The sequence below is a fragment of the Corapipo altera genome, unplaced genomic scaffold, assembly GCF_003945725.1.
Source record: "Corapipo altera isolate COAL_440 unplaced genomic scaffold, ASM394572v1 67, whole genome shotgun sequence".
In the NCBI taxonomy this organism is placed as follows: Eukaryota; Metazoa; Chordata; class Aves; order Passeriformes; family Pipridae; genus Corapipo; species Corapipo altera.
The window spans coordinates 1,017,252-1,036,212 of NW_020884906.1; the positions used below are offsets into that span (position 1 = coordinate 1,017,252).

The 18,961-nt window shown below is 39.6% G+C and overlaps 1 protein-coding gene across 6 annotated transcripts in view; it reads right to left on the bottom strand.

Moving 5' to 3' along the window:
- Nucleotides 1-18,961, bottom strand: part of ARVCF (ARVCF, delta catenin family member) — a 238,021-nt gene extending 219,060 nt beyond the window's left edge. Inside the window, exons 1-3 of one of the 6 annotated variants that reach the window (XM_027652025.1) lie at nt 18,779-18,961; nt 18,258-18,368; nt 3,608-3,674 (exon numbers count right to left, since the gene is read on the bottom strand). Coding sequence is in view for 1 of the 6 variants with exons in the window: in XM_027652023.1 (XP_027507824.1) it covers nt 18,295-18,313 (19 nt within the window). In the remaining 5 variants the exon portion in view is untranslated. Of the gene's footprint in view, nt 1-3,607; nt 3,675-18,257; nt 18,472-18,778 lie in introns of those variants that run through there. The other 5 variants (XM_027652023.1, XM_027652027.1, XM_027652026.1 and 2 more) reach the window with 5 other exon arrangements.

Genomic DNA, 18,961 nt, shown 5'->3' on the forward strand with positions numbered 1-18,961 from the left:
CATCCCGAGGAGCACCTTCCAACACCATCCCAGGGGCTGAGCATCCCAGCCTCACACGGGTGAGCTGAGGGAGCTCAGCTCTCCACTGCCTGGACCTGCAGTCATCAGCAGACCATGCCAGGTCCCAGGCAGCACCAGGGCAAGCTCCCCATGCTCTCCAACAAGTAACCATTCTAAATCAGCAATCAAGGCATCCCAAATTTCCATCAGAAGCACAAGAAGTTAAATCCGTGCATATTGTATGTAAGAATCCAACATTCCTGCTGAAATCCATTCAACACCACCAAAGGCAGTACAATTGTGTGGATAACAAAGCCAAAATTAGGACTCATCAGCAATTCTGGAAGGCTTGTATGATCATTAACTGAAGACAATCATGTAGATGTAAATTCTCAGGCACACAACACAAAGTCAGACTTGGTTTGTAAACCATGTCATGCAGAGACAATAGTGAACCTTCACATCCAAGATAAATAGACCTGGCGTCAGATAAACAGGATAAAAATAATTTCCAAGAGCTACATATGAAAAAATCCCTAATTAACATCTATGTATAATATACACTACCAGGAGGGGAAATTCCTTTCTAAAATTACTTAGCTCAGACTTGTTTGTGCTGCAAATGTTTATAAACCAAAATGCTATCCTCTGGTAATTTGAGTATTTGGGTCATATCTTGTGCTTCCTGGATGTGACAAAGAATCTTACATGCCCAAGTCTTAATTTAATAAACTTAACTACAGACAATGTTTTAGAAAAACAGCTTACTCACAAAAAATATCAAGCACATTAAGTAGGAGTTTGATTAATCTATAGTAATCCATCAATTAAGATTAATTCATTGCTCTTGGTCATTCCAGAAAATATGGTAGAAGCCCAAAATAAGCAGCCATTAATCTACAAGCAATGAATTAGGGAAAGAAAATTAATTACAAGAAAAAAAGGCGTTCAGAACAGCTAAAAAACTCCCCTTCTGGATGGCTCAGGTCTGAAATCTGGCAGCCTGGAGGAAGTTTCCAATCAAGTCAACTGCATTCTGTACATTACAGGCAAAACTGACCATTTAAATCACACAACCACAGTCTGGGAAATATCCATGCAGTGTGCATTTCTGAAAAGGCAGTTATTTTGAATGTTTTTCAAATCATTTCTGGGCAGCCCTGGGCTAGAAGCTTTTATGCCCAAATTGCTTATAACAACATCTTCCTAGAGAAGCTTAAAAAAAAAAATATGACAACTGCATAGCAAATACAGTATCTCACTTTTTGTAATGTTCACCTTTGTAAAAAAAAACCTTTTCCTTAAATGACATCCATGAAAATTCCTCTAATAATATTTAATTAAGCTTTTGCTCAAAGTTGAGAACTAATACAGTTTTGAAGCCTCCATGTATTCAGGAGATGGCCTGATGCTTTCTCTCCAATCTACAGTCTCTGTTTACACGACCAGTAGTATCTGCAGCAGCAGAATTCAGGCCATCTCTCCCACTACTCCAATAAATATTCATCCTGCAGCTCTCCTTGCCTTGTGGGAAGACACAGTGTCTCTTCAGACCTACTCCTACAGACAGGGGAATGAAACACACTGGATGATATAATCAAACAATTCTAGATAACCAATTTTCGTGGTGCAATGCCTTTCAAAGCTGTAGGTATTAAACCAAGCAATATGCTGGCACAACAGAAATGAATACAAACTGCCTTCTCCTGCCTAGAAAACCCCCTTTTCTCCATAAACAAGCAGTACAATAGTTACTTAGTTTTCACGCAGCCCGAACTATGGCAGACTATTGTGAGTGTTTCTGAAAGCAGAGGAAAAGTCCTCACATTCACACAGTATAATGTTACTGCCACTGAAAGCCACAGAAATGCTCCTGCTGATCTCGGGGGGGTGAGAGCAGCTCCAAACGGCTCCAACTTCGCAGATTTTCCACCCCGACATCTACTGCACAAAAATGCAATTTTATTTCATCATTAAAAGCCACAAACCCATAACCAATCAAAATAAACCTAAAATTGCTTTCTGAGCGAGCAGCCTCGGCCAGTGAGTTGCACTCAAAGGAACCAGCCAGCATTCTTCAGGGCTGACAAGCCATAAATTGAAAGCACCATCATTCTGAAAATGTATGGCACTCCTGATTAAAGGTGACATAGCCTTTAAAAGGAGTAGAGAATACCTCACTTCTGAAATAAGGAATTGGTCTTAGACGTGAACTCTGCAAAAAAAGCCCTTTGGTAATGATAGCACAATGACTGGAGTTTCTTCAGCGTAGAAGGAACATGTTCCTATGTTCAAAGCTGGACATTCTTTTCCTTCACAAATAAGCTGCAGAATAACAACAGGTTGCTCATGTATCCCCAAACAGCATCTCCTTTGATTTCCTGCTACCTTTTTTCCTAATTTTGAAAGACTAGTGAGGCTATCTGAAAGAGATAACACATCCTAGTTACTGTCATTTTATTCCCTTTCACCCCTGCAACGATTTTCCTTTGCTCTAAATACTACGAATTTCACCCTAGGATGACTGTTACAGAGAAAAATTCCCTAAGAAATCTCCCCCCTCTTCTGCATTGCTTAGGATATTTGGAAGCAATAACTTTCAGTTTTGCTCATACTGTATAAACTGTACTCCATTCTTTCACCTAAAAATCTACTTTCTCTAAAACAAATTTAAAAAGAGACTAATAAAATAAATGAAAGCTTTTAAAAGTTTGAATTATTCAATCAGTTTTATTCATTTAACGAGTACAGCTGGCTTCTGGTTTTACTCATTTAAGAGACCAGCTTTTTTTAATCATGTTCCTTTATCCCAATGTAAATGACTTTTCCTTGTGTAAGAAAACTTCTGTCTGATTAGTTCTGAGGAATGACTTCCCAAATGAGTGGAAGTCATACAAATTAATAAATTGCTTGGTCTTTGATTATGCTGACTGTACTGTTCTGCCAAGGGCCCTGCACTGAAAACAGGGAAGTTATGCTGCAGAAAGCCACACATCCCACCACACAAGGAAGTAAATAATCAGTGGATTTATAACCCAGCTACATTCACAAGCCACAGATTTCTGCACAGAGAGCTCTGAGAAGAACCCCAAGTGCAATGTCTGTCAGTACAGCTGAACACAAACCCCAGGGGCTGAGCACAGGCAGCCAGGAGGGGGGAAGCCAGCTCACCTCTTGTCTGAAAGTCAGACTGCAGCAGGACAAAACTTTCTGAAACAGCCCACTTATAAAGTTTTGGAAGGTTTATTATTAGTTACATTACATGCAGTTAATTATTCTGCATTTTCATTATACAGACACTAGTTTTTATATAGTGATTTGCTATTCCAAGCAGACTAATTCAAACTCTTGCATATTTTAGCCATACTCAGTTCAACAGTCCTCCTGTCTGAAAAAAAAAGGCACTGCAGGCTATTACTATAAAATGAATTTAGTCTTTCATCACTTCATTGTTGGCTAAGGAATGACAACTGTGAGACTGTCTAAGACAGTAAATAGCAGGACTGATTAAAAAAGGAGCAATTTTGCTTTCTAGATTTCACAGACATGATCATGTGTAATAATGAAAGAAATACAAATACATGTAAGAAATTTTGGCAATTCTTACCACCCTTTCAGGCGAGTTGTTAGGCTCCTTTCCTTGTTCATAAAGCACAACTCAGTTATGGATACCCCTGGAAAACACAAGATACAGATCAAACTCAGAATAGTAATGCTGTAATTAGTGTGACTAATGGCTTGTTGACCTGAGCAATGGGGCAACTCTCTCAACACTTGCCAAACTGCACTGCTGCCCCTAGCTCAAAACAGCAAGTCAAGACTTTCATCATTAAGAGTTCCTACCTCCCCCTCCAAAATAAAAAAAATTATTAATAATAATTAAAAAAAAATCCAAGTTCATGGTAGAAATTTCTCTGTGGTTTGAACACACTAGTACATGGAAGAGTTTCTACTGACACTTCTGGGTCACAAAATTAAAAAATCATTTGGTTTAATTGTACAGTAACAAGACACAAAACCAGCCAAGATGTTTCTCCTTATTTTCTCTTTGCTTAAATATATTTTTACTTGAAGTTATAAGGAAACCAGAGCATTTTTCATATCAAGTTCACAGTAATACAGTTTTAAATCTCAGGGTACACAGTCTTGGGTTACGTTCTGCCAAGTTTTAATCAACTTTTCTTTGGGTTTATTTTGACTCCCCAAACCATACATCTCCAACTGTTTCACCTGCCTTCCTTTCCAAACTAGAAATCCCCACAATTCCATGTGGACACTGCAGGTCACACCTTCAACAGGGAACACCACGAGCCAGCAGTGCTGGGGTTACAGGAGAGAAGAGAGTAAACTTCACTCTGACCCTAAAATCCCCCCTCTTGTAACCCATTCGACATTTGGCTGCCCTATAAAAACCATCTCCACTCCCTGGGAGCCCTCACCTCCCATGGTACATTTTATGTTCCATTCCATAATTTACAAGCTGTAAAGCAACACTATGTCATAACACAGTAATTCCAATGACTTCAGGGTGACACTTGACGAAAATTTAGCTAATTAGTAAACAGGATGCTTTATTTATCTTCAACTCCGATAAGTAAATGCTTTTAAGTCCTGCAGAACAAAGGAGAAATCTCATCACAAACACGAAACACACGAGCAAGTGGAGCACGTACACGGAAATCCAGTTTGTCACAAAATAAAACTCATTAGAAGGGTCATGTTGTTGCAGAAGCAGCACTGAGGGAGATGGTAAAATCATAAGAAATGTGTTGAATCGGTACAAATCCAACCTCAGGCAAGAATTCTCCTCAAAAGTTTCATTTTTACTAACAATTCAGACTTTGCCTGATGAGCAGTTCAACCCAGAGGTCAGAAGCAAAGTCTTGTCAGGGCTTGCCCTTTTAAAAACTTTGCCAAAGAATAAAAGGAACACACAATTTCCTCTAACCAAAAAGAAATGCAAACAGTTATGACAGTCAGAAATAACATTAAACAGACATTAACAGGGTAATACTACATATTAAAAAATGCCACTAGTATCAAGTTTTAAAACACTGCAAGAAATCCTATACAGTCCTTCTATAGTTATTTTTAATTAAATACGGCAATTCCATGTGAGCCATTTTAAAAGCCTCTACTCTTCAAAAACCATCAAAAATTATGGTCTATTTTAAATAAGTAATCAGTGAGTTTCTTAATGATGACAAAAAAACATAAGTTGGCAGCAAGCTGATTTAATTTATGTTTTCAATGTAAATCACAGTATAATTTGAGCTGCAAATCTGGATACTCTGCTATCTGTACATGCCTGTAAGACCCAGGAAGAGTGCAGGAAGAAATTATAATTATTTGGAACTTAAATTTATGAATGTTATTAACTTCTTCTTTTATGAGCAACATCACTCAAAAAGTATGTTTGATATTCTGGTGATTTCACTTGATTAAAAATTAATCTCTTTTCAGCATCTCAAGATGCTCATGGGAAGAGAAATTCCAGTGTGTGACCAAACATGCACTGCAAAGAGATCAGAGCAGTGCAAGTCTTGATGAGAACCACCACATACCATTAAAAGAAAACCCCGACTTTTTGCAATGTCATGTTCTTAAAATCACAGGGGGGGTGGATGTAATATGATTTTGGGTATCTTTGCACAGTACAGATGATTAAACATTAGGTAAGTCAAGCAGCAAATTAAGAGAACAAGCTTTGCAGCCTTCACTCATAACCTTGTTCAAGAAGTTTAGTCTGCCAAGCTCCAGGTCCCCAAAGGTCTGAGCTTCTCAGGAACCAAGCCAACCTTGAAACTGCAGCAGCTGTACAAGTGGAGCTGTATTTTGGACTTAACAAATAATATCATGGCTTAACACACAACAGTGAGCAGAGGAGAAAGGACAGAAAAAGTCTCTGCCATGAGCTTGAACAGAGTTCTCTGAGCCAGAGCAGTTGCCAAGGACTAAGGAGCCTGTGTTCTCAGTGACTGCAGGCAGGACCAGCGCAGTAAGTCCCCTATAAATATTCAGCAGACCCACCATATTAGCAGCTCCAAACACAGCAAAGGGTGAAGGTCTCTTAAAGAGCAGCTCTCAGCATCGTGCAGCCAATTCTGACTGGAACCTTATGCTGAACCAATGCCAGCTGACAAGGGCACGACCTTCTATTGATGCTGAAAACGATGACTTGGTTCAAAAATTGTTTTGTTTCGCTGCCACAGATTTAACAGCTCAGGTTTTGCCCCCACGAGATGAGTAAAACATGCTCATTAGGTAACCTGCTTCCACAGAGACAGGATTTCAGACAAAGGCTAAGCACCTTTATTTTAACATTACTGATATGTCTTCAAGGTGCTTTAATGCAGCCCAGCTGCAGAGGTGCAGAGGGAGCAGAGCTCTCCCAGTCCCACCACTGTGCCCAGCACACATTCTCCACAGGAACACCGGTGGAAGTTGTGGGTAACATTAAATACATCACAAAAAGCACTGAGCAGAAATGCAGCTCCATACACCATCACAGCAATCCTGAGGCTCTCCAAAAATGTGCACAAATAGAAGGAAATAATTTTCGCTTTGTTTATCCACTCTAACAGGCAAGACAATTATGAATTATTATAACAACTTCTTTCAGCTTGTCCAAAATATTTACTGCCCATTGTTTTCATCTTCCTAGTTACAGACATGCCAATGTCAGACACTATCTGTTATAATGCAACTTGGATTTACTATTCCTACCATCTGTCTTAACTCTAACCAATAAAGAAATACTGAACAAAAAAAGGGGATGAGAGGAAGAAGGGAATCAGAATGCCACAAAGATAAGCAGGCAGATATTTGAATGCAAGAACTCTAGAGGCCAAAATGTTCCAGCTGAGCCAACCATGGTTTCCTGCTGCTGTTACCAACATGGTACTGTAGAAAATAATTGCAAATATTACTCACAAAGTACAAAATAGAAACAAGCAAGATAATGGGAGAAACATGTATCTACTGACAAAGCTCATTAGCAGATGATATCCAAAATAATTCAATATGCTTTGAAGTCACTTGTATAAAGTGACAGTGGAAGTGCTTAAATTTAAATAAACCACTTAAAATTCTTTATTTCGCTAAAGGCAGAAGTTTGACCTCAAATGTTCCTTTAAATAAATAGAACCAAGTTGGTTAAAAAACAAAAACTGGAGTCTCATAAATGCAGCTGAAGGCTGAGACTGGAAATACTGGAGATAATGTGGCACAAGTCCCCTGCTCAAAGCAGAGTCAATTTGAGCAAGTTACTCAAGATCTTTTTTTTCCCAGTCAGGCTTTGAAAATCTCCAGGAATGTAACCTCCACAATCTCTGGCCAACCTGCTCCAGTGCACACTTAGAGTAAATTCTTTCTCAGGTTTTGACTGAAATAAGACTTCTCCACTTTGGCCCTCCCAGCACCTGAGGTTGTGCTGCCTGTTGTGTGTCCCTGATCAGTGCAAGCTGCTCAAACCCAGGAGCTCCAGAAAGGACAATGAGATGTATAACCATGAAATCTACTGCCCGTGCCTGCATTAGCAATCACCAGCATGGCCTCTGGGCCCAATAATGCAGAGCAGGATTCCTTCATCTTCCAGTGACTGCTGAAATCCCCCAGTCACACAAGGACACACAGAACAAGAATACATTTTTTCACTCCTGGGTATTACACCGACTTTAAATCAGCTGGGTTTTGTTTTGTTACTGTACATCCTCAGTGGGTTTATTTCAGTTTCACAGGATCAAGGATATTTTAAATAATTAGTTTCTCATAAAATCCACTATTAACACTCCTTGCCTCACACATTACAGGCAAAAACCAGTTTTTGTGAGGTGGACCTGGCAGGAACCTGTATAAACTCAATGCTCTTGAGATTTCCATCAGAAACCAGTCACTTGATTTCATAGGAAATGACAAGAATGCACAAGCATATTTTTTGCTCTCTGTTACAGAAGTCTCAAGTGACATTTGCTGTAAGAAGGACAATGTTAATGGCCATTGAAATGTCAAAGGTTTCCCAAGGAAAAGTCAATCCTGGTCATGCTTCCCCTCTTAAAACATGGGAGTAATTCAGGTGTATCGAGTCAAATTACACCTGTGTCAGGAAGAGGGAAACAAATACCAGGCATTAATCTCTGGTACTAAAACTGTGCAACTGGTATTTTTGTGGATAATTCCTTTCTGGTTTTACATTCTGTAGAAGAAGATGCCTTGAGGGATTTCTTCTCCCCAGTAGAATTTTCCAACTTGCTGTTTCATATCAGTGCAGCTACTGAAGTCACTTATTTTAGAGTACAAGTCTGATAATTAAGTCAGCCTATTTCAGGGTCTTCCCCCTCCCCCAGGCTTCTTCATTACAGCTATTTTCATTCTGGACTCTCCACACACTGCGTGCACCTGTAATCTGTATCTACATTGTATTAGTAGGATCCTCCTAATTAGATTTAATTTCTTCAAGTGAGGAAAAAAAGTGACATGCTAAGCCTGCCAGTTCTTTGAAGAATGTCCTAGAAGGTCAAATGGTGTGTCTAGAAGGGCTTTGTGATCCCTTTGACACAACTGAGATAAGGTTGGTCAACATTTCAGATGCCTTCAGTAATGAAAAGCAAAGTAACTGGTATTGATTCCCTTCACATCAATCTCAAAGTGGTAAACAAAATAATTATATCCTCTGTATAGCAGTCTCATGGGTACATGCAGATACTTAATAGATTACAGACAGAAGAAAGCTCATTTAAATCACATGCCAAGTAAAATTCTAGTTTTCTTAATTGAGCTACTGTGTAGACACTAAAGTTTCCAAAATCCCTATATCCCTTATCCTGACAAATTCAACCAAAATCAGAAACTCTCTGAAGATGAGTACTCTTCCTACAGATTACAGCTCCATAGTTCTGTCTAATTCTGAAACAACAGCTCTGTTCTTTAACAGAAATAGCTTCAAAACAGTATTGCAGGTTTCATAATTCTAAAATATGTTGGTTTAATTCTTCAAAGCAAAAATTATTTAAAAGAATTAAAAACTCGCTCCTGTGTGAGACCAGCTGCATTCCCCTAGACTTCAACTTCTTTTCCCACGAAATAGTTCCCTTTATCCTGTAATTCTTATTAGACTTTTCCCTCCTTTTGGGGCATTGTGACAAACTACAGCCCAGATTACTTTAAGTAATAAAGGGCTAACAATCAAGGGCTATGAGGGAGGAAGCACACAGAACAACCCTCCCCACACTGAACCTCTGGCTCGCAGCCTCCTCTCCCCAACTGCATCACTGCGACAGACACATCTGCACTTGGCACCTGTTTAGTTCTCTCAGCCCCAGGATCTGTAGCCAATTTGTTTGGCTAAACACTGCACCTGCAAAATGCAGCAGTATTTGCTCATTAGGGCACAGGTAGTAAGCCTGTAGCATAAAAAACAAAAATAAAAAGCCAACACCTTGTCTTATTTATGGTTAAAATGCCTAACACCAATTAGAGCAGCCCTCTCAGCCCAACTGAGTGTTTTCTCAAGGTAATACTACAGAGAAAGGCTGCTGAATTTTAACAAGAGTCACTGTAGTTATTGAAATATTGATACATAAAATGAGGTAACAAATTACAGAATCTGTACCTTTGGTTTCCATAAAAAGGAGATTTCTTTGTATTGCTCCCCTGCCTTGGATATATCTTTCACAAATTTTATAACATTTAACTTGTGAAACTTCCAAGTTCCTCCTATTCCTTTGTGGCACAGAGAATAAGCTTCTACTTATTTTCTATATGCAGATGAACAATGCAAAGCAAATTCCTCATTCAGGACACAAAGAGTTAATCTGAGAGAAAAGGAGAGAATACAAGGTCAAAATAATATGGGAAAGGAAAACATCTTGTAGGACAGGGTCTAAGACAGTTCTACTGGCCAGTGTTAAGGTTACCAACATCACCACCCTCCTACAGAGAGGGAAATGAGAAGAATTTGCTAAATATAGCCAGAACTGTTTGGAAGGATGCCTATCCTTATTTGTGCATTCATCTGTTTAATTGTGGGCAATATAGTCCACTAGACAGCCTGAGGCAAGTGTGCATGTTCAATATTCCCTGAATTATACAATTTCAACTGCAGATTGGACTTAATTACAGAGTTTACAACAGTATAAATGAAAACTTTGTATTTTGAAACTCAAACTTTGGGAATGTACTAAATGCCTTCAAGACTGTGTGCAGTTTTAAACAAGTATGGTGAGAAAGGCCACAGAATTCTTGTGTTTACTCTATGACCTCAAATCCAAATGTATACAAATATCATTTATATGTATTATCTCTTGATCATTTAAATGTAAATGCTTGCCTTTGCATTGTGAAGAGACTAACCTTCACACAATCAATAATATTTTGAATTTATGTTCATTTTCTCTTTAAAAAACACTAACAAGAACTTTGTTACTGGGCTGTATATAACTAGATAAGTTACATTAGCTCTTCCTGGAGAGCAAAGTGAATATAACAAACTTCAGCTCTGTTTAATATTAGGTCTTCAGCACCTTAAAAATTAAAGTTCTTGAAATTCAGAATTATCATCCTGCTTCTCTGCTTCAAAACAGTGGCAAGTGGTTTGTGGCATCATAACTGAAAGGAGGTGCTTATTTCCTTGAACAGACAGATGAGCACGGGCTGGGACTCGGAAATCACCCTCAGCACAGTAAATAGGCTGTAAAAGCTGAAGACTGTTTGTCATCTACGAGAACACACCACAGTGAAACATCAGTAAAAAACTGTGGCAACCTATGAAGGCCTGGAACTTATGGATTATACAATTCCATCGTCACAGCACATTAAAACCAGCATCTTCCCCTGCACCTCTGAAATATTGCCTCAGGAGAGGGAACACTGGGTTTGCCTCCCATTATCTGCCAGCCTGCAGTAAGGAAGTGCCTTGGTCCTGAATCAGAACCCACAGGAATTTAACAAGTGCTATTTCTGCTTGTAGTAAAATCTTCAATATGTAATTTACATCTTGATATGTCATCATTTCTTGGTATTTAACTTAGTAACAGCTTCTCTAAAGCAGAGATTTTATTACATAAATTATGGAAGTAGCAGCCTGGGTATAGTGCAGACAGCATAAATTTCTGAATCAATACAAAATATGTCCCTGGCAGTAGTTGTTATTCTATGCAGGTGTGTTATTGATTACAGCCATAATGGTCTCACTTTAGCTGCCATCAATAACTCACTACTTGTATTGTCACACTGAATTAAAAAAGAACCAGTCTAAAAATATGAAAAGTTAGACCAGCATGGCATGACCCAGCCTGTGGTGCAAAGAAGCAGAACACTGCCAGTTTAACTCAGAATTCATGTCTGAAACTTCACCTGATATTACATTGATGAAATAAAGGTAAATGTGATATTTATTCAGGCAGAAGAATATATGTTCTTAAATGTTCTGGAAAACTCTTAAATTTATGGTTACTGCATACAATAAAACTGTTTTCAATACCTTGGAACCATTATTAGGATACAGGTTATTGACATTTATTGATCAACATGGCTGAAGCTTCCTTGCATCAGATTAAGAATCACAGAAGAAATGTTAGATTATTTCATTTTTAAATAGAGTTCGTTTATAAACCAAAACTTGACAGCAATATACAACAGTAACACACAGCAGCAGAATACTAACCACAAGCCAAATGTTTGTGGAGTATCAAAAAGTTAAATATAGATAAAGGTATTACCACAATTGTATCAAAGACTGTTAACATATAGTATAATGGGCATTTTTCTTTTAAATATTTCAGATTAGATACAGAGCAAAAGAACACTCATTTGCACTGACCTACCAAAATGCAGAAACAGACACAGACACGAGAAATAAGACTTATACTTCCAGTAATCTGATCTTTGTGCCACTTTAACCTTCTACAGAAGACTACCAAAATATTAAGATTATACATCAAAGATCAAAATAATGATAATAATAAAAGTGTCTACACCAATACTTTGTGTTCTGTACATATATAAGTAACACTGCTCAAAGAAAATCTACACCATTTTAAAGGAGCAGTGGTTTTGTGAGACACTTCCACTGCATTTCCCATGTACCTGCTCTGGACACCAGAGGGATTCTCCTTGAAAAGCCAAATAAAACACCTAACACCCTAAGGCATGCTCATGCCCACCGTTCTCTCCATATGCAGCCTGGTATAAGGCTTCCCTCTCTTTCCCAAAAAACAGCCAAGAAACTCTTGCAGCAGCAAGCTTACAGATTCCACCAGACTGCCTGAGAGCAACACCCACCACAGGAAACTCAACCAACAGCAACAGAACTCTCCCAAAGATCTGACAACTTCACCAAGTGACCAAAGTTATTTTTCCCTCTTCAACCTCATACAACGAACTTCACAGGTGAAGTGCACCAACAGCTGTCCATAAAGAAAACTCAACCCATCAGTGAGCAAGTTCTCCAGAGTGTTGATGGACAAATAACAAGAACAATCATCCCAATGCCTCACTTCAGCACCTGGCCTGCATGTCCCATTCCAGAAGCCAGTCCCCATACACTACCTCATGTGGTGCTCAGACACACAGAGGCTCCTTCAAAGTGCCAGATAAAACACTGGATTCACCCTCACCGACTGAAGCAGCCTCCAGGAGTCCATCTCCATGCACTGCTCTTATCTGCAGCCAGAAGGGTCTCCCTAACTCAGGCACCCACTGATGTGCCTGATGTTATTGTAGCTACCCCAACTCCAGTGTCGCATCTCATTCTCCTTCCCCAAGACAGACCACACTTTATCAACCATATCTGAAGCAATTCTGCAATTTGCTTTCCTCTGGGGAACCTCTGCAAGCTTTGCTACTCTGCACACTGTTAAAACTATTATTATTTTTCCATTTAAAACCTGCAAAGAAAAGCCTACCCAATATCACCATATACATTCAGCTCTCATCAAGCTGTGAATCCAGTAGCCATGGACACTGTTGATTAGTCAAACATTGCACTGCAGTTTCTTAGCCACAGCATAATCCAGTCAAAGTCTGTGCCATCACTTCTGTCACCATTCTGAATGCCAGTTACTTAAAATTTTATCACTAAACTCAAATTAAATAGGGAACTGTTTACTGTAACGAGAGGGTTCTATGGAGGAATTCCAACTCATGGGAATTCCACCACTAGAGCAGATGAAGAACATGTAATTAAATTACTGGAAACACCAATGCTACTTTCACTAACTGAATTGATCTACATCCATTGCAATAAAGAAAACACTCTCACAGCAACAAGTTAAGGTGCCGTTTTTCTCTACAAAAAACCCCCATGATTTATTTTATTATATTAAGAGGAGAAAATAACCAAACTTAGAAAAGAGGCATATGTGACACACAAAGCCCAGATCCTGTAAAGCTGTTTTTTGGCTGGTCAGCACTCCAAATTAAGTTACAGCTCGCACCTCAAAGTCAGTCAGTACCACTGCACCTCTAAGAATTCTTACAGGAATTACTCCATTAGATAAGTAGAATGATTTCCAATTAAGTATGCACATCATGATGTCAATCCCCTGAGAAGCCCACTTTCAAGGATAACTGTGCAAAGAAAGCACTGATGCCTAATTCTAAAATCCCAAATTATTAAATTCTCAAAGAAAAAGAAAATAATGAATATTTTTCATTTACCATAACTACACAATGTCAGGACTTGCCCCAGAATGATTTACTCACTTCTTCCCTCTCACTTGCTTGCAATGTTTAAGCCATAACTCTTCAGTGATGCATTTCAGAAGAAATGCTTCACAACTCTCAAATAATCCATAAGGAGCTAAACAGGACCTGTTCTGGAGGACAAAGGCCTGGTGGTAAGGCACTAGACTTCAACCTTTCAGTGGCTTATAACAGCCATAACAAGGCAAACAAAATAAATAATAAAAATGAAACTGGGAAAGATACCTTGATGTTGTCCTTTCAACCTCCAGCCAACCTGAGATGTCATGGAAGCACTGAAGCAGCAAAGAGATGATGCTGCTTAGACAGCAAAATCTCCATTTCTCCCTGACCTACAAATCAGAAGCTAACAGATCAGAGGTGCACTGGTGTACATCCCCACGGTATCTCATGGAAACCCTGCTGCAGCTTCTGAACCAAAAATGCATGTGCTCAAGATGCACAAAAAACATAACTATAAATAACACCAGCTGAAGCATGCACAGAAGATTCTGACAACCCAGTCAAGGACCTTATGGAACAAAATTCCTGAATTGCCTAAGAAAGCCATCATATCTGAAGAGATGAAACACTGCATGGAGCTGAGAAACAGAAAGGTCTTCCCTGGGCAATATCAACTGGACAGTGAGGCAGAGCAGCACAACCCTGCCCATGTGTTCTTACTGCACCTCAGTACCCTGGAATATTGCCACCAGCAGCATCCCCACCACACAATGTTGCCTGAGAATTACTTTCTTGGGCCACTCAGTCTGGAATCTGTGATCTCAAGATTACAATTTTGCTCTTTCTAAAGGTACTCTACAGTCAAAAATCACTCGTCTCATGGTAATCAGTATCAGCTGATTACAGAGGATTAACACTTGCACAATCAGACAAAGATATCCCTCACAAAGAGGTTTTTGGACATAGAACTGCATATACTCAGGCTCATAGGTTTTCCACAGCATACTTTTGCTAACAAACATTGTACATCTTGTGCAAAATGTGTACAATTGAGAAAACACAGATTTAGGTATCTAAAGTACAAGTACTCACTGATCAGTTTTTTTTCCAGGCTAACTCCTCAGAGGGCCTGATTTTGAAAAATATGGTCAGGCAGATCCCTTGACTTCACTGTGGCCAACTTCTTGTAACCAACTCTAGCTGGCTCTTATTTGGCTGGAACCAGTAACATTTCCACCAGTTTTATCTAGGTTGGATAAAAACCACACAACTACAAAGCAAAAGATAAGGACATAAATGCAGTATCAACTTTAACAGAATTGGATGAATTACCACTTTAAAAAAAAAACCCAAACCACATCAATAAAGCCAATCACTTCAGGGGTATAAAGGATCCACTATTTTCAGAAAGAAGCATTTGTTCCAACAGTGGCAACAGTACTGACAACTACTATAAGAAAATATATGTTTTTTGTAGGAATGAGGAGTGACTAGATGTGAGCTTCATTAACTAAACTGTTCTCTACAAGAGACTAAAATACTTAAAAATACGACCCATATATACATTCCTATTGGGTCTCTTGCACATTTTTTTTATCCCCATGATTAACTGATATTCCAAGAAATGCATTTATTTTGGTGGGTCAAAATGTTGGACTACCCTGAAACACAGTGGCAATTGATGACTCTAAAACATTATTTTGTTTGATCAATGTGTATAAACTAATGAGTCATAGATGCTGTCCAGTTACTACTCAATGATTAGCCATTTACAGACCACACACCAAATGCTACTTCTTGAAAATGTGACTGCCAGACGGTTGATTGTCAGGCTTTCAAAAGACTGGACATTACTAAATTGAGCTGTCTGTTCTTAGAATGTTGCACAAAACCAGCCACAAAAAGAACTGGTTTCTCTAGAATTAGTTATTTGTCTTACATACTATGCAACACAAACGTGACCCAACCTAATGAAGAAGATGCAGCCCTCCAGAACCTCAGGAGACAGCACCAGATGCAGCTGCACAAATTGTTTTGGACTGCCTGAGAAACGGAGAAACAAGGAACAAAACACTTGCACAGCAGTGTTTTTGTTTGGGTTTTACATGAGCTACCTGAATGAAATGAAACCCAATTCATTATGTAAGTTGGTTGCTATTTTTCCAGATGCTGAGGTGGCTAACAACCACGCTCCAGAACACAGGTAGACCACATCCTACCTGGAATGTAAGAGACTACTTCAAGACCTCCCTATTCTTACTTTAATGCTTAAACACTGATAATATTGCCAATGCCCTTTCCTGAAGAAAATGTGCTTGTCAAATTATATGTATACTCTGAATATCTTGTATTACGGAAAGAATACTTTTTCTAAAAAATGAGGATCTTAACAGAAATCTCACTGCTAACATTAAGTCTGAATAAGGTAACTGCATGCAACACATCTTAAATTCCTTCCCTATTCATATTGGTGTAACCCCAGAGTTGGTCCTTTCCTCCTTATTCTGTAGAAGCAGACAAGAAACTAAAAAATTTGACCTAAACTTTCTGATTTGAAGAGTACTGTGATGGCTACAGGATACCCTCACAAGACACTGTCATACTCTGGTTAAACTGGAAAGACATAAGCTAAATGTAATCTCACACTTTGTTTACAATGTTTGTGTCAATGATTTATACCCACACAATAAAATATTAAGAGCAACAAACCGTAAACCTGGCAGCACAAGAACTCTAACAGGTTTTCCTTGCAGTCTATCAATTCTGACACTACCCAAGATCCACCAAAAGCACTGCAGAAATAACGTGTTGCATTACATAAAATCAAATACAGAAGCTTAGTTTTATATAACTGTAATATGCATACATATGGTCTTCAGGACAAGATATCTTCTCTAAACTGCAGTTCATACAAAATTCCAAGTATAAGCAAAAGATAGCAATCCTGCCATTTCTAGTGCAGTATCTTAAACTCAATATAATGGCAATCTCTCTCTATTTGTAGCTCTCAGTGGTTCTTCCAGTATTAAAGACTTGCTGAAACTGAAATCCATTGCAGATTTTGAATTAATAAGTGAACATCAAAGAAGACACTAGTTTTCATCTATTTTAGCCAAATAGTAGGTCAAAACTATCATCACATTAATTGCAATTCAGTTATTTTTCTTGACAGCAACTATGGCATAAAAATAAAATCAAAGTCAACTTTGTAAAGATCATCAGTGTCAAATAAAATACATTCTGTGCATCTCTGAACAATACACGAGGATAAATCACGCAGTGAAACTATGCAGTCAAACTATTGTTCTTCCAATCCTTGCCTTCCCAGAACATTCCTTTAGCCAAGCAATGGGAAGATAAACCCATTTGCCTAATGGAGCATATAATTTAAATATTTCAGACAAGCATTTACAGAGATGTTGCTTAAAATAGATTTCACAGCCATCCATCCAAATCTATTGTACGATGAAGATCCCAGCATAGTTCACAACTTATTTTTTCTATACAAACTCTAAACTCTCCAGCCCTTGCAGCTACTTTAGTCACCAGGCATACTCTGTATTACTTTATTACAATCTTCTTTCCATAGCAAATTTAATACAAAGCTGCAATTTTCCTCTTTGGCAGTGCCTTGCAACATTTCCAAACCCACTAAAATTTCAGATTTTACTACTGCACCATGCAGTCCTGCACAGTTCTGTAAACAAAATACACTGGAATTTATGAAACCTTAAAGGGATAGTGTACTCCATACAGACTGCAGTATTCCATCCACAGGAAGATGCAATCAGCCAATGTCAATATTCTGTCATTTAGAGTCATGGTTTTCTTACCATAAAACATTCCCATTAATACAAAACACTAGGGTTGGGTTTTTCCCCCCAAACTTGTATCTAGGGTTTAAGCTATTAATATGATAACAGGTCTTCACTTGATAAAAAAATCTGCTTATGCTTTTTTTTTTCAACATGCTACGAATCACATTTTGTATTGTGACCTACCTAAGGCACAACAGCAGCTCGTAACAAGCAAAGTGCATGCTAACAAGAATTCCCCCTTCCACATACACAAACAAGTACCTACATGAAAAAAACAGAGAAAGGGAAAAGGACAGTCTTTACTATTTACATACTAGGAGTGAGCATTTCAAAGAGTTGATCAACTTCCACAAACGTCAGATTTCAATCGTGTACCTCAATACTGCAGGGAAAGCGAAAAGTAAAAAATAACCCCAACTTCGGCTTTTAAGCCTGTCATGGATTTCACCCTTGTGAAAAAACAGGTTAGTTTTGTCTGGTCTTTGCTACAAAGAGAGTCATCTCCTATGCACGCCACAAACAACCTGAGCGATGACTGCCCTGCAGGACAAGAGCTGCCCATCATATTGCAGGATTACCTCAGTGTTGGTTTGTTTAGGGGTTGCCCGTGTGTGAGCGGCTTGCGTATGTAATTCAGGCATTCGCTCGCATCAACTCCTCGCTGCGCATCTCACGATAAACTGATGGACGCTGCTGAACCTGAATCACCAACCTTTAGCGAACAAAGAAGTCTAAGCCCGCAACCGTGATGCAAAATCACCCCAAAACCTACTACACCCTGCAAGAACCTCTCACCGAAAATAGCCCGGCAAGCTCATTCATTCTTCCCGACCCAGCGATCCGCTCACCATCTCCTCCGTCTTCTCTTATCTCTCTGCCCTCCGCTTATTTTCCTCGCTGCTGCTGCTGCTGCTGGATTCAAGGAGGCGGTGTACCAAAAAAAAAAAAAAAAATTAAAAAAAAATAGAAAGGGAGGAAAAAAAAAAGGCCAAGTGTTCCCTGCAGCAGCGGGCAGGCGCTGGACAGCAGGTCAGCCCCGGCAGCCCCGGCGCTCCGCTCCCAGCGCGGGGCCGCTCCCGCCGCTCCGCCCGCCCCCCGCGCGGTCCCCGGGAGAGCGCCCGGGCTGCACCGGCTCCTCCCGCCCGCTCACCGCCGACACCGCCGAGGAGTCGCAGCCGGGCTGATTTTCCCCTCCCACCTCCACATTCCTATTTACAAAGGGTATCCAAGACCGTCTTTATCCAACGGGGGGCTGGGGGGGAATAGTTGAGGGAGGGGGAGGTGGAAGCGATCATTAACCCTTTTCTTGCGTTTACCTTTTGCTACTGGGATTTTTTTTGCTCCGGTTTTGGAGCGCACGGGGGAATCCCCCTTTCTCTACAGAGCACATGGACTCGCTGCCATCGGGCCCCGCCGGGTCCGCGCTCCCGCAGCGCGGCTTGGCCGCCCGCCACCCCGGGGCAGCACAGCCCTCCCCTAAAAAAGGTCCAAGGGCACGG